This window comes from Corvus cornix, chromosome 27 (assembly GCF_000738735.6).
Source record: "Corvus cornix cornix isolate S_Up_H32 chromosome 27, ASM73873v5, whole genome shotgun sequence".
NCBI lineage: Eukaryota > Metazoa > Chordata > Aves > Passeriformes > Corvidae > Corvus > Corvus cornix.
The window spans coordinates 2,779,038-2,793,258 of NC_046355.1; the positions used below are offsets into that span (position 1 = coordinate 2,779,038).

At 48.2% G+C, this 14,221-nt stretch overlaps 1 protein-coding gene across 1 annotated transcript in view; it reads left to right on the forward strand.

Annotated features, from left to right (window-relative positions):
- Positions 1-14,221, forward strand: part of GPATCH8 (G-patch domain containing 8) — a 54,619-nt gene that overhangs the window by 27,076 nt on the left and 13,322 nt on the right. Inside the window, 3 exon segments of the mRNA XM_039565590.1 lie at positions 8,345-8,412; positions 8,844-8,930; positions 13,588-13,731. Of these exon segments, the coding sequence (XP_039421524.1) occupies positions 8,345-8,412; positions 8,844-8,930; positions 13,588-13,731 (299 nt within the window).

Consider the following 14,221-nt stretch of genomic DNA (forward strand, 5'->3'; position numbering starts at 1 on the left):
GCAGGAAGGGTTTGGAGAGGGCAGGAGGAAGGTTTGTTGTTTACTGGCTATATGGAGGTTACTCTGAGGAAGGATTGACCAGCTCAGGTCCAGCTCATCCTTAGCCAGTCCAGGTAGCAACTGTAATTATTCAACACAGGTTTGCCTCTCTAAAGTTCTCTATTAAGTAAATACTCTTGCCTGATTGCAGCCTTGACCCTTTAAAAACAGCCCCACTGCCTGTACAGAAGCAGTTACAAGTTCCCCCACACCACAAGCTGTGCCCTATATGATTAATTTGATATGTTTAAAAGTATTGATTTACTTCACGTTCCCACAGTATTCCGAAGACCAGGATTATCCTGATCTTTTGTGGTATCTCTGAGAGGTGAATCCCAATCTAGTACTTTGCTATGGCAACAGAAATCACACGATTTGTCATGGCAGAGCTGCTCCTCAGTGTCTCAGTTGTGAATCAAACAGCTCAGGTAATGTGGGGGCTCAGTACAGCTCTGGAATTTCTGTGTGTTTGCTCCTCAAGAACTGCTGCAGCTCATTCAGCACTTGGTTATTGTCATGAAAATGCTCAGAGTGAAACGAAAAGGAGTTTCAAGGTGGGTGGCTGCTGGTCTGTACTGGGACTTGGATTATCTCCAGTACTCAGGAAATAGAAGCAGCAGGTAGTTCTGTTTAGGGCAGGGATGTCCCTTTTTGGGCAGGTCCTTGCAGTGGCAGGAACTTCCCCTGTAGCCTTTGGTCCTGAAGAAATGCCTTCTGTCCCAATTCATCTTCCTATTTAGTAATAACTTCCTTCATGTTTGCTTACGTTTTTAGCCAAGTTTTGGCATCATTTCAGTGTAACTGTTCTGGAAGAGCTGCTTTGATCTCCCTGGGGAGCAGCTCTGCTGATGTAACACGCGAGGAGAGGGCAGGGCCGTGCCTGTGTCCCCAGGAGCTCTTGGCAGTGCCATGTGGAGCTGGGAACCCCTCCTGCATCCTTGTTCCCTTCCACTCAGACTGAAAGCAGTGAAGCTGCACAGACTGTCAGGGCAGTGCTGTTCCTGTTGATCAAGGTGTGCCCCGCACTGATTGTATAAATCATCCTGGTGATACGGGGAGCAGCAGTTAATAAAAAGTGCTTTGGGTTTCTTTTATCCTTTTGTGAGTACGTCTAGCTAGGTAGCAAAGTCAGGTATAGCAAATGTGTTAGCAAATGCTAAAATTCAGTTCCTCCATCAAGCTGTATTATTGTTGCGTGGTTTTCAATTAAAAGAAAAAGCACAAGTGGATTTGTGCTCTGACTTGCAAATTCTGTGAGGATAAATATAGTCAGCACTCCTCCCCTCAGCATCACTATGGTGCAGTTCTTCTTTGGCACATTCCTCCCTAAATCTGTTCAGAAAAGGGAAAACATTCCCTCTTGGTCCAAGGGCTGAGCAGGGTGGAAGAGCAGAAACGTCTGACGAGTGCTGGAAGCTGCTCAGGGCTGCAGGTGAAGCCGTGATCCCACGGCTCAGGCAGGAAATATCCTCTCCCTGGCAGCCCCTGGGGTGATCCCTGGCTGTGGGATGAAGCCGGATCTGAATCCCTGTTCCAAGGCAGTGCCAGGTGGCTGCGGGCGCTGCCTTTGCTGGATGTTCCTCGGGCTGTGGGGAGCAATAAACAGCTCTGACCACTCAAGCAACTGAGATCAGTCACAAATGTGATCGCTTGGCAGCTGCAGCTTGGAGAAATGAGCTCAGGGTTTGAATTCCAAGGTCTTGAATCCTGGTGCTGTCACCCGCTCGCCAAATGGCTTCAGCTCGGCTATTAATGTGTTTTCCATTTGTTGGGTCCTCTGATCTCGTGGAGGCAGACGGTGAATGTGTGTCAGGCCTGTGAACATGGAACAATGAGCATCTGAGGGGTGTTAGATTTCTTTCTGGGTTTTGGAGCCTTGTAATAAATACAAGAAAATACAGGAGAGGCAGATAAAAATGCTTAACAGTGCCTTTATTCATTAGTTATGGGTTGGTTTGGCAACCTTACCCAAGAAATAGCTGTGAACACTCTCTTATCTTCTTATATCTTCACATGTCATCACGGGAACCTCAATCCTGGCATGGAGGAACGTTTCCATGCTTGTGTTTGCAACACAAATCACTGCAGTGGTTTTAAGAGGGATATTCTCATGCGAACTCAGGTTGAGAAACCTGGGTGCTGTGGCTGCTGTCATCATACCCATCTTCACTGCTGTGTTAAACCCCAGCAGACCACAGACTGAAAGGGAGGGTTTGCTCAATGCCTCAGTGTCCTTTGGAGGATGCAGTTGCCCTGTTGTTTGCTTTTGGAGGTGCAAGATCCTTCCCTTGATTCCAGGTGGTGAGTTTGTGTTGCTTGAGTGGGTGTAGCCGGTGAGATCTGAAATCCTTGTGCTGTCAGTGCCACGTGTTACTGTGACAGACGGCCTTCGCCTGGCTCGGAACGAGGCCTTCTGGCCCTTTGTGCTGGTGCAATGGAAGAGCAGTTTTATTAAAGTGGGAGAGATGAGTGTGGGGAAGGGAGAGGCCGTGGCCATGCACAACCTGCCTCACTCCTCAGTGCAGCCCTGAATCAGACCAGACCCTTCAGCCCTGTCTGCTTACCAAGATGTACACAGACAGCAACTCTTGCCTCGAATTTCTGTCCTAAATCAACCAGTAATTGTGTTCTTGCTCCAACACTTTCTGTGTTGCTCTTTAATCCATTGCCCAGCATTTGGCTAGGAATGTTTTTTGACCCAGACTTCACTATGTTCCTTCCCCTGCAAAAGTTCAAGGAGCTCTGCTTGGTGCCTCAGTGTCAAACCTCAGCTTGGTTTTCTGCAAGTGTCACCCTTGGTTTGTGTGTCTGCAAAGTTTTGAGCTCCCATTGGAAGTTTTCCATGTGATTGGGGTGTTTACAACTTGACTTTCTCTCATCATTTCTCCTCTGCTTAGTAAGGATTAAATTCACAGTGCAGTTTCTGTGTTCTTGGAAAACACTTTCTTCTCTCTGGAACTTTGTTTGCCACTGAGGATGATGGACCTTTGTTTGAATCTCTTGATTGTTTATACCCCTTCCAGAAATCTGACATAAACAGGATGATCTCACAAATCTAATTCCCAAAGGGGACCAGGATTAAAGCTTGCCCTTGTTTGCTTATTTGCTTCTTGCAACAATTGGAATGAGTTTGGTAATGTGGTGTCATTTTTAGCCAGTGAGGAGCACCCCAGGCTTGTGCACCAGTGAAAATGAGTGGATTTTCTCTCCTCTCCCCTTCTGAGGTACTGAATGAGGAGGCTGAATTTTCAACAGGACAGGTCTTGCTTCCTCATAGACTCTTAGGGAGCCCCGTGCTGCCAAGGCCACCACTAACCCATGTCCCCAAGTGTCACATCTACACAGCTTTTAAATCCCTCCAGGGATGGGGACTCCACCACTGCCCTGGGCAACCTCTGCCTGGGCTGGACAACCCTTTCCATGAAGAAATGTCCCCAGTATCCAACCTAAACCTTCCCTGGCACCATTTGAGGCTGTTTCCTCTTGTCCTGTCACTTGTTTCCTGGAAGCAGAGCCCAACTCCCCTGGCTGTATCGAAATGGTCCCAGGAGTGTTGAGTGTTGTAAAATCCTCGTCTTTGAAAATGCAGCTCATTCATGAGCACAGGGACTCCTCCCCATCTCCCCCTTCCCAGACAGTGCAGCTGAAGGTGAGCCCTGTGTCCCTATGGATCCATTCCTGCAGGTGTTGGTTGCTGACTCCAGACACCTGTTTCCCTTCCAGAGCCTGCAGTGGGGTTTGTACTGACTGAACACACCAACCTTTATCCACCAGAGAAACCCAGTGCTGTGGTCATGAAACTGCCCTGCACACAGCTGAGGGATAGTCCCTTTCCAGGAGCAGCTAAAACTCCCTGCAAAGTTGTGTCTGACTGTGGGTTTCAGTTGCAGCATAAAGATAATGAATAAGGAGAAATCCTCCATGTCCAACAAGATCAGATCTTGTTGTCTGTGTCCTCTGGAAACGCTGAGTTTATGAAATTCTCCTCTGGTGACAAGTGTGATATCAATCAGTCCTCTAGGATTGCATCCTACAAAGCTCGTACCTGGGGGGAATTTCTATGAAGATGTCAACAAAACAAGCAGGATTACAGTTGTGTTCCTTCTGTGGTGCTTACACACTGTGCATAAGGGACACACTGAAAGAGATTTGATGGAATTATGTTAACACTGAATTTTTGGGGTAATTTTTTTTTTTATTCCTGTCTGAATGTCTCTTTAGCAGAGAAACTTACCTGTTGGGATAGGACAAGGAGTTGGTGTTAGAAATTTTAATAAGGATCAATTTACATCAGATACTGGGAAGAAACTCTTCTCTGTGAGGGTGGGGAGGCCCTGGCACAGGGTGCCCAGAGAAGCTGTGGCTGCCCTGGATCCCTGGATGTGTCCAGGGCCAGGTTGGATGGGGCTTGGAGCAGCCTGGGATAGTGGAAGGTGTCCCTGCTCGTGGCAGGGGGAGGAACTAGTTTTTAAGTTCCCTTCCAACTCGGACCATTCTGGGATTCTGTTGCCGTGATGCTGTTTTTGGAGGGAGGAGTTCCCCTGAATCTGCAAATCTGATGAAAACTGTGTTCTGTTTTGACTTGTTAAAAACAGGATAAAACATGGGTTGGTGTTGCCAATGCTGGTGTTTCCAGATGGGCTCAGATGGCAGCTCCGGCTGGGATATTCCCATTCCAAAGGGCAAAGCAGCACCCGTGCCATGTCCAGAGCCAGAGCATGGCCCTGAAGCCACAGTCGTCCATGTGCAGTATGACCTGTGTCTGATACCAAAGCCCTGAAGCCTTAGGATGAATTTTCCCAAGATTTATTAATTTATAGCACTGGGGGAGGGGGAAGTATTTGGTTGTATCCAGTAACTTTATGCAATTAAAAAGGAGGGAATTTGGAGAAGCCTGCCTGGCCACGTGCTGCCTGCTCCCTGCCACTGCAGGGCTCTGGGAAGGGGGCGGCTGTCGGGCTTTGTTTGGGGCTGAGCAATTTTTCACAAGCTGGGAGAAAGGTTTTCGTATTTCTTGGGGAGAGGAAAGCAAAACAAGTACAGCTGGTCAGTTTGGGAATCTCATTTCATTTCTGAGTCCAGGGCATCATTACTAACCTAATTCACTTTGAGATCGGGTTTTTTAAGGTGTGACGCTTGTGTGAGCTGGTTATTTTTCCCATCCCGCTGGAGCTTCCTGCTCTGTCCTCCACAAGATTATCCCTGTGTGTGGAAGTGTTTGATGCAATAACCCTCTCTGCTTTGGGTTCTGCGGCCTGTGCAGTGACCAGTCTGTGAAGGAGTTTGTGACCTGCCTCAAAAAGAAAATAAATGTTGCGGGGTGCAGGGGCTGGGGCAGGGACACAGCAGGATCCAACCTGGGAATTAGCTGTCCGTGTGGCACTGCTTGCAGCCCTGCTGAGTGGCAGGAAGTGTGGGAATTCTGGGCCTTGGAAGCTTATGTTCCCTTCAAAGCATGCTGGTGCACAGGAAAGGCTCAGCAGGGACCCCAAACCTCGGAGGCTCCCAATGTCCGAGCCAGGTTTACGTGCTGGGAAAGGTCCCGTTGTCATGGCCAGCAGTAGGATAAACTTTCCTCGAGGAAGTTCCTTCAAAGGAGAAGTAATGAGCTTAACTTGCAGAGTCCCATCTTCCCCTTTGGTTGCTCCCCATGTCCCACCTGGCAGCCAGCGGGCGAGGGGTGGCCCTGAGCCTGTCCGTGTGCCTTCACCATCTTGGCTCTCCTTGGACACGGAGCGAGGCCACCCCAGTGCCCAGCAGTGTGTCCTGCTGCCCCAGCTGGCTCCAGGGGGATCCATGTGGGGCTGGCACTACTGCCATAGCTGTGCTGTGTGCCTGGACATGCCACTTGTCACCTGGGTGTCACACAGGGTGTTCCATTCATAGTGAAATGATGGTGCCGTTTAAAACAAAGGCATCGCTTTTCAATGGAATATTCTCCTCTTAGCTGCAAGCAGAGCTCCTTTTGGCCCAGAATTTGTTATTTCCTTAAGATTCTGATTTGTTTCCTTTTTAAATTGCCTGCTTACGTGTGCCTCAGTGCCTCCTTGGAGCAGGGCCGTCACCAGGAGCTCTCCCAACACCCAAAAGGAATCAGAGCTGCTCCGATGGCTCCCTGGTTCCGCAGGGCAGAGCACGGTCATGGGGTGGAGGGGTGAGCAAGAAGCCTCCTGTTATTTTTTTTAACCCATCCTCCCTGCCAAACGGCCTATTTTCTGCCCCTAATGGTTTCTGCCTAACAAATGGTGTTTCTTTTTTACAGCGTTATGATCCTGGACTTGTTGTGGTGATGGTAAACTTAGCAGTGGTAATTTTTTATTTTCAGACTGAATTACTCCTTTTGTCATCAGTGCACCAATGTTAGGCTTACTTTCTCTGTTGTAGCCATCATCCTTCTGCTTGGTCTTTCATTTTCCTTTCCTTTCCTTTCTTTATGCACACTTGTCTGATCCTTGTTCATTAAAGGGTATTGCTAAGAAGGGATGTTTCTGTTTGTGTTAGAACTGCCAAAATCAGTTTAAACATAAAATTTTAATACTGTCCAAACTTGATTTTTTTTTTCCCCCCAACACGATGGGCACTAGCACTTGCTACTGCAATTTCCAAATAGATTTTGAATTTAAAAAACCAGCCCAAAAAACTTTGACTGCCTTAGAAGGCAAAAGTACTGATGCATTGTTTGTATACAGGGGTTTACCAGGGCAATGAGGCTGCATCAAAAGATCTCAATTGCTGGAGAAACAAAACAAAAACAAACCAAAAATACCCAAAACCAAACCAAAACAAAAAGAAAAAGCTTGGAAAAAAAATTTACATAATAAATTGTTGGCACTTGGTGCCAGCCATTCCATTTGGGTTCACCACTTACCAGTAAATCCCTGGCTGAGACGTTATGAAAGTGATATTGCACCTAGGAAGTCATTTTTATAACCTGTCTTTAATTTGGTCCTTTTGCTAAAAATTGCAGTCACTGCTTACTGTATTATACCATTGGGCGTAAGAGAAACCTTGTCAAAGATTGAGCATTAAATACCCAAAGGAAAGCTCAATCCAAACCATTTCAGATCAATGTGATCACTACTTTTGGACCTGCTGGATACCTGCCTGTCAAATTCCTGGGCATGTCAACAAAACCGTGAAGCAATTAATTAAATGGATTTATTTCTGAATAAAAACACATGTCTGTAAGGTTCAAAAGCCCCTCTGGGGCTGTAGCTTTGGCAGGAATTATGGCTGATGCTGGCAAAGAGTTCACACCTATCCAGGTTTTCTGAGGCAGTTTTAAAGACTTTAACCTTTTGCACATGTGGATGGCAATGGACTATTTTGGCATGACTCCAACGTGTCGATCTTTTAGCCCAAAGGTATAATACCTGTGTATGTGTGTATAACAAAAGAGTTGTTTACACCAAACAAGAGCAATAATAAGGGAAGTAAACATTCTGTTTTCTCACTCAAGGTTTGCACCGGAGAAGGTAAGTACTTTGTCAGTGGGTTACATCACAACCACCAGTGCCAGTTGTGATGTAAAAATCAAAATAATAATTTAAAATAAAATAAAAAAATAAAAAGCTGTGGTAGTAAAGTGCTTGTCTGCCCCATTTTGCTTTGTTTGGCTGGTTATGAGTGGATTAAAGATACGATTTTAAAAAAAAATATAAATCTCCAGCATAGTTTGATTAGTTCAAAGTCAATTTTCTTCGCAACCAGTCCTTTTCACAGCTTACAGGTGACACAGCGGGGCCAGAGCATCGCTCTGGGGGCTGGGGGACCAGGGACCGACCGCCTGGCCTAGACTGGGTGATTGGGATGGGAGAAGTTTGGCTTCTGTGCCATCCTTCTCCTCAGCATTCCTTACTCCTGGGGAGGGACAAAAGCTGGTGGGAGGGAGGCTTCCACATCCCGTGCAGGGATGTTCTAATTGATTATTCATGAGCTCCAACAGTGAAATGTATTTAGCAGCTTCTTCACTCCTATGGGAGGATGAGGAGCCTGATGTGGAAGCCTTGAGGAAAAGGTTCAAGTCCTGTTATCAGCCCTGCCCTGGGCTTTCGTGGGGGAACATGAGCCACAAGGAGCTTTTACATGAGCAGTTAATGTTCAGAAAATGCATTTGTCATGCTGGGTGCCGGTCGGAGCTGGCGCAGGGTTGGCTGTAAGCTGTGAGAATGGCTCGTGTTTGGTTCACTGTAGCTTTCTGGTCTCTGCACTCCAAGGCAAGATCTCTAACCACCCAAACCCAATGTGTACAGCGAGCTGTCGTGCTGGGCTTCTGCTGACCCCTCTCTGTGTGTTCCTCTTCCAGGGAGGACAGATCCCATCCCTATTGTCGTCAAGTACGATGTCATGGGCATGGGCCGGATGGAGATGGAGGTGAGCTCCCCTGGCCCCTCACCCCTGCAGGGCTTCTGGGAGTGGGTGGGAGAGACATTTAAAAGTGAGAGTTTGTGCACCCAAGAACAACTTTCTCTTAAATCAGCGCAGTAAGAAAACACTTCTCAAAATGCATCCTCTGTTTATCCTTGTGAGGCTGAGTTCTGGGGTCTGGATGCTCCCCAAAATCCCTGGGCTGTGAGATTTCCCCTCCCCAAAGCTGCTATGGGCCTGCCAGGACCCTCCACATCAGGGGGATTAATGACCTGTTTTACACTTGGGGTGACAAAAGAGGGAAGGTAAAGTACAACATGCATAGATTCTGTTTCAGTTAAAATTGTTAAGTTGTGCTTTCGGCAGATTTGATAATGCAGTGTATTTATGGGCCAAATTGCATCTCTTCTTCTTTTCTCTATTTTTTTTTTAAACAGCTCGACTACGCCGAGGATGCCACAGAGCGGAGGCGAGTGCTGGAGGTGGAGAAGGAAGACACCGAGGAGCTGAGGCAGAAGTACAAGGTACAGAGAGAAGGGCATCAACATCAGAGTGTCCGTGGGCTGGGTGGGAAAAGATTTGTTCTGATGGGGCTGAGTTCTCCTCGTTCTGCCGCAGTGATGGCTGTAGGAATTCACTGTTCTTGGGTTTGGTCATTGTGGAGATGATTTACATTTTAACACACTGGTTATTCACTTCCTGGCATCAGCCTTCATGTTTGTTTAGCTGCTGAAGAGCCCCAGGACAGCTGCGGGGGTTTCTCCGTGTGCTTTGCTCCTGTTCTGGAAGGAACAGTCCTGGGGTGAGCAGGACATTTCCTTCCCTACACACAGGGCTGCTGGATTTTTCTGGTGAGCCTGCCATGCCTGTACAAAACCTGAAGGTGGTAGAGGGGCAGGTAGCAGCTGGGAGGGGAGGAGATCTTGTGTTGCGCTGAGTGAGGAGTGAGCAGTACATGATGATGTTGTTGCATAAATCCTGCTTGATTTGGAAAGGTAGGACACAGCTCCAGCTTGGAGAAATCAATGGGCTGGAGCTCTTTGGAGGAATTGCTCAGGCAGCATTAAAAAAAAGATAAATTCTGTATTTCCATGGGATTTACAAAACCTGTGGGGTTATTTTGTAAGCCTTGGGCTGATAAAAATGAGCTGTTGTGTTGGGATTGAGCGTGACGTGCTGGAGCATTCTTGGATTAGCTGTAACCGGGTTCTCTGCGGAGACATGGCCTCTGCTCATCCTTTAATCCACTCTTCCGCTTCCCAGCCCCTACAGTCCATCAGGTCTTAGGAAAGCCTGCTTGTTCAATTGTCCGGAGATTTGGGGAGTACCAGGGTTGAGGAAGAGCCCAAGACATCCAAATGAAGTGTCAGTCTTGCATAAATTTTAATTACTTGAGAAATAATGGGAAAGTAGTTCCAATGCCATTAAAATTAAACATAACCTCGGCAAATCTAAAATTTCATTTCCCCAGTTGAACAGTTAATTCTTCAGGCAGTTTGTTCAGCTATGAAAATTTATAGCCTCTCTTCTCCTCTCCTCTCCTCTCCTCTCCTCTCCTCTCCTCTCCTCTCCTCTCCTCTCCTCTCCTCTCCCTCTCCTCTCCTCTCCTCTCCTCTCCCTCTCCTCTCCTCTCCTCTCCTCTCCTCTCCTCTCCTCTCCTCTCCTCTCCTCTCCTCTCCTCTCCTCTCCTCCTCCTCTCCTCTTCCTCTCCTCTCCTCCTCCTCTCCTCTCCTCTCCTCTCCTCCTCTCCTTCCTCTCCTCTCCTCTCTCCTCTCCTCTCCTCTCCTCTCCTCTCCTCTCCTCTCCTCTCCTCTCCTCTCTCTCCTCTCCTCTCCCTCTCTCCTCTCCTCTCCTTCCTCCTCTCCTCTCCTCTCCTCTCCTCTCCTCTCCTCTCCTCTCCTCTCCTCTCCTCTCCTCTCCTCTCCTCTCCTCTCCTCTCCTCCTCTCCTCTCCTCTCCTCTCCTCTCCTCTCCTCTCCTCTCCCTCTCCTCTCCTCTCCTCCCTCTCCTCTCCTCTCCTCCCTCTCCTCTCCTCTCCTCTCCTCTCCTCTCCTCCTCCTCTCCTCTCCTCTCCTCTCCTCTCTCTTGAGACCTTAACTTGCTTGGTAAGTGAACTGCAGGCGTTTGGGTACCCAGAGGGGCTGTGGACTCCCCATCCCTGGGAAGGTTGGACAGGGCTTGGAGCAACCTGCTCTAGTGGAAGGTGTCCCTGCCTGTGGCAGGGGGTGGGGCTGGGTGCACTTTAAGGTCCCTCCCAACCAAAACCGTTCTGTGATCCTGAAGTTCTTGGGGTTTACAATTGTCTTTGCAAACGCAACCAAACCTGTGTTGCTCTGAGACTTTTCTCTTCCTGCCCTCATCCAGCATGGATTTTTTTCAGGAGCTCTGGAGCAGTAGCAGTCTCTCCCAGCTCCAGTGGGTTTTTATTAGCTCAGTTCATCCTTACCCCTTGCATTTTGGTATTAATCTGTGAAAAATCTCTGCAGCCGTTACTTTTTGCTGCTCCACAGGAGTCCATTATGTAACTGCTGGTGGCGGTGCATCCTGATTAGCCATTCAGGGAGCCTCAGAGGAGTTTTGGATAACTCTGCAGCCAAGAACTGGTTTTTAATTCCCTTCTTTTGTATAGATTCTGATCACTCAAATGGCTGGGTTTCATTGTTTAGCCACAGGATGCTTGCTCAAAAAAACCTACACATGGTGCAGGAAGCTTGTCTGGGGTTCAGAGGAACTTTAAACGTCCGTGTTCTGTGGAGTTCACGCTGCTCTGTTTTCCTTTTTTGTCTTCCTGGGGACCTGCTTCAGGCTCAAAACTCCAAATTTGTTGATTTTTTTCTTTTTTCTTCTTAACAAGGGCATCTGGTAATAGATGGAAGCAGGAAGTTGCTTCCTTTTTTATGTAGAAGTGAACAGTGCTTTAAATTGAAAACAACCCCAACCATGAGCACTACAATTTTTTAGATATTTTTTTCTTCTCCTCGGGTGTTTAAAATTTTATATAAATTTTATATCACAGAAAACATGCTCAATAATGTTATTTTAAATCCATTTTGATCTGGTAACTAGGAGATAAACTGTATTGCCTTGAACAAGATCTGAAATTCAAAGGAAAAACCTTTCATAGTTTTCTGTCTTAAATGTTTGCTGCCTCCTCTTGCTGAGGAAGGAAGCTTCCCATAGGAACTTTTTATTGAAGATGGAAAAAAGATCCTTAAGTGCTTTTTCTCTAATGTTAGGCTGTTTTTTTATATAATTTCTCTTTATTCCAGTTGAAATGCCTGTGGTCAATGGCTATATGGGGAGTGCTGCTGTGAGTACAGTGGGCTTTGTGATGCAGCATTTGTAGCTCATTTTGAGTAAAAGCTTCCACCTCCTCAGGGTAAACCTCCCCCAGAGAGCTCGTGAAGAGTGGTGATGTTTTATTAATTCTGCTGGTGGGGTTGTAATTGATCCAGCCTGGCAAGAGGGAGCAGCTGCTCAGCCCTGAGGTTCCTGTGCCCTGGCATCAGGTGCGTTTCAGAGCCCCCCAGGTGTGCAGCAGCCCTGGGGACAGCACAGTCTCCTTCCACATCTGGATTTCCAGCCAGTACAGCCACCTGAGGGTCTGGGATTTCCCCAGTCCCGGAGCTTGGTGCATATTCCAGACCTGTAGCAAAAGAGGGAAGGATGTCGCTGTTGCCAGGTGAGACACCTCATCTGTGCCTGCAGGTTTGGTTTTCCACCTGTGCAAATGTTCAATTATAGAAGGGAAAAGGCTGTGCCCCTCCCCTGTCCATTAAATGCAGCCCCCTGTGCCCAGTGCCAGTGTGGTCACTGTGCTGTGGCCCAGCCTGAGGGACAGTTTTGCTCCTGGGAATGTTTCACTGGAGTGGATTGGGCTCGGCGGGCTCTGAGCTGTGATTCCCAGCCAGAGCCATGTTCCTCCCTCCTGAACTCAGGCAGCCAAACCAAGATCAAGCAGACATCACTTAGCACTCAGAATGGAGCAGTGTCAGCTTTAGAGTCGTAAGGTTCTGTTCCAAAGGCAGGCATCCTCCTGGGTTTGATGCCAGTGTGTCTCTGGGTTAGCTCGAGGCTTTGAACCTCTCCTTGGAGCACAGACAGTCCAGGAGGCTCCGTGAGGCAGAGCTGCCTTCCCCCATCAGCACTGAAGGCCTTGTTTTAAGCAGTCTCCTTTTAGTGATACCTCTGCTGTGACCAGGGGATGTTCAGTCCTTGTGGGTCCCCTCCAACTCAGAATATTCTGTGATTCTGGGTAAAAAACAGAGTCAAGGTCTGTAGCATTGTGAAATTCTGGAATCCCACCTGTGAATTTGCAAAGGCTGCTCAGCTCAGTAAGCTGGGTTCAGTAAGGCCAAGTGCAGGGACCTGCATTTGGGTCACAACAACCCCATGGGTTGTTCCAGGTGGGGGCAAAGTGACTGGAAAGCTGGAAAAGGACCTGGAGGTGTTGGTCAGCAGTGGCTGGACATGAGCCCAGGTGTGTCCAGGTGTGCAGGAAGCCAGTGGCACCTGGGCTGTCCCAGGACTGGGGTGGCAGCAGGACCAGGGCAGTGCCTGTCCCCTGAGCTGGCACTGCTGAGGGACCTCAGGTGCTTTGTCCAGTTCTGGGCACCTCATGACAGGAAGGACATTGAGGGGCTGGAGCATGTCCAGGGAAGGGAACGGAGCTGGGAAGGGGCCGGAGCACCAGGAGGGGCAGAGGGAACTGGGAAAGGGGCTCAGGCTGGAGCAAAGGAGGCTCAGGGGGGACCTTGTGGCTCTGCACAAGTCCCTGACAGGAGGGGGCAGCCGGGGGGGTCGGGCTCTGCTGGCAGGGAACAGGGACAGGAGGAGAGGGAACGGCCTCAGGCTGGGCCAGGGGAGGCTCCTGGACATCAGCAGGAATTTCCCCATGGGAAGGGTGCTCAGGCCTTGGCAGGGGCTGCCCAGGGAGGTTTGGTGTCCAAGGAAGGCCTGGGCATGGCACTGAGTGCTCTGGGCTGGGGACAAGGTGGGCATCGGGCACAGGTTGGACCCGATGATCTTGGAAGTCTTTTCCAACCTCAGTGATCCTGTAATAAATACAATCAATGTACACTAAGTTTTTCTTAGCACTATTTTTCCTTACAGTACTAACTCATCATCTTCCAGCCTGTTCTACAGGACACTTAACAGAAACATTTTTTTGTTAATTTCCCAGGATTATGTTGATAAAGAAAAGGCCATTGCCAAGGCTTTGGAAGACCTCAGAGCAAATTTCTACTGTGAGCTCTGTGACAAGCAGTATCAGAAGCACCAAGAGTTTGACAACCACATCAACTCTTATGACCATGCTCACAAGCAGGTAACCAAGTGTTGACAGCACAGTTCATCATTTTGATGTTCATCGTGGTGGTTTTGTTTGTGGTTAATACTTGGAGTTTCCCTGGTGTATCTGTTTTCCTTACTGGTCCAGGAATAGGTTTTATGTTGCTGGATAAGATTTTTATGTCCATCATCCATTTAAAAACACAAAGCAACACAAAAACCCCAAACCCTGCTCCATGGCTAGCATCAAGGAACCCCAATTCTGAAAGACCCACAGGCAGGAATGTGCTGGTGTTAAACTGGGGAGAGTGCACATGGATGTGGATGGCTCCCAGCTTGCTTTAGTTTAGTACAGCTTTGAGGAGTGATGATTCCCCACATGTGAACATTTTAGTACCTGAGTCTGTGTTCTGTCGAGTTACTGAAAACGGACTAGGAAATAATGGACTGTGTCAAAGGAGTCGGAAGAATGGAGCACTTCCCAAATTCTGTAATTTTTGGGAGAAGGTGGATTCAGAGTCTCTGTG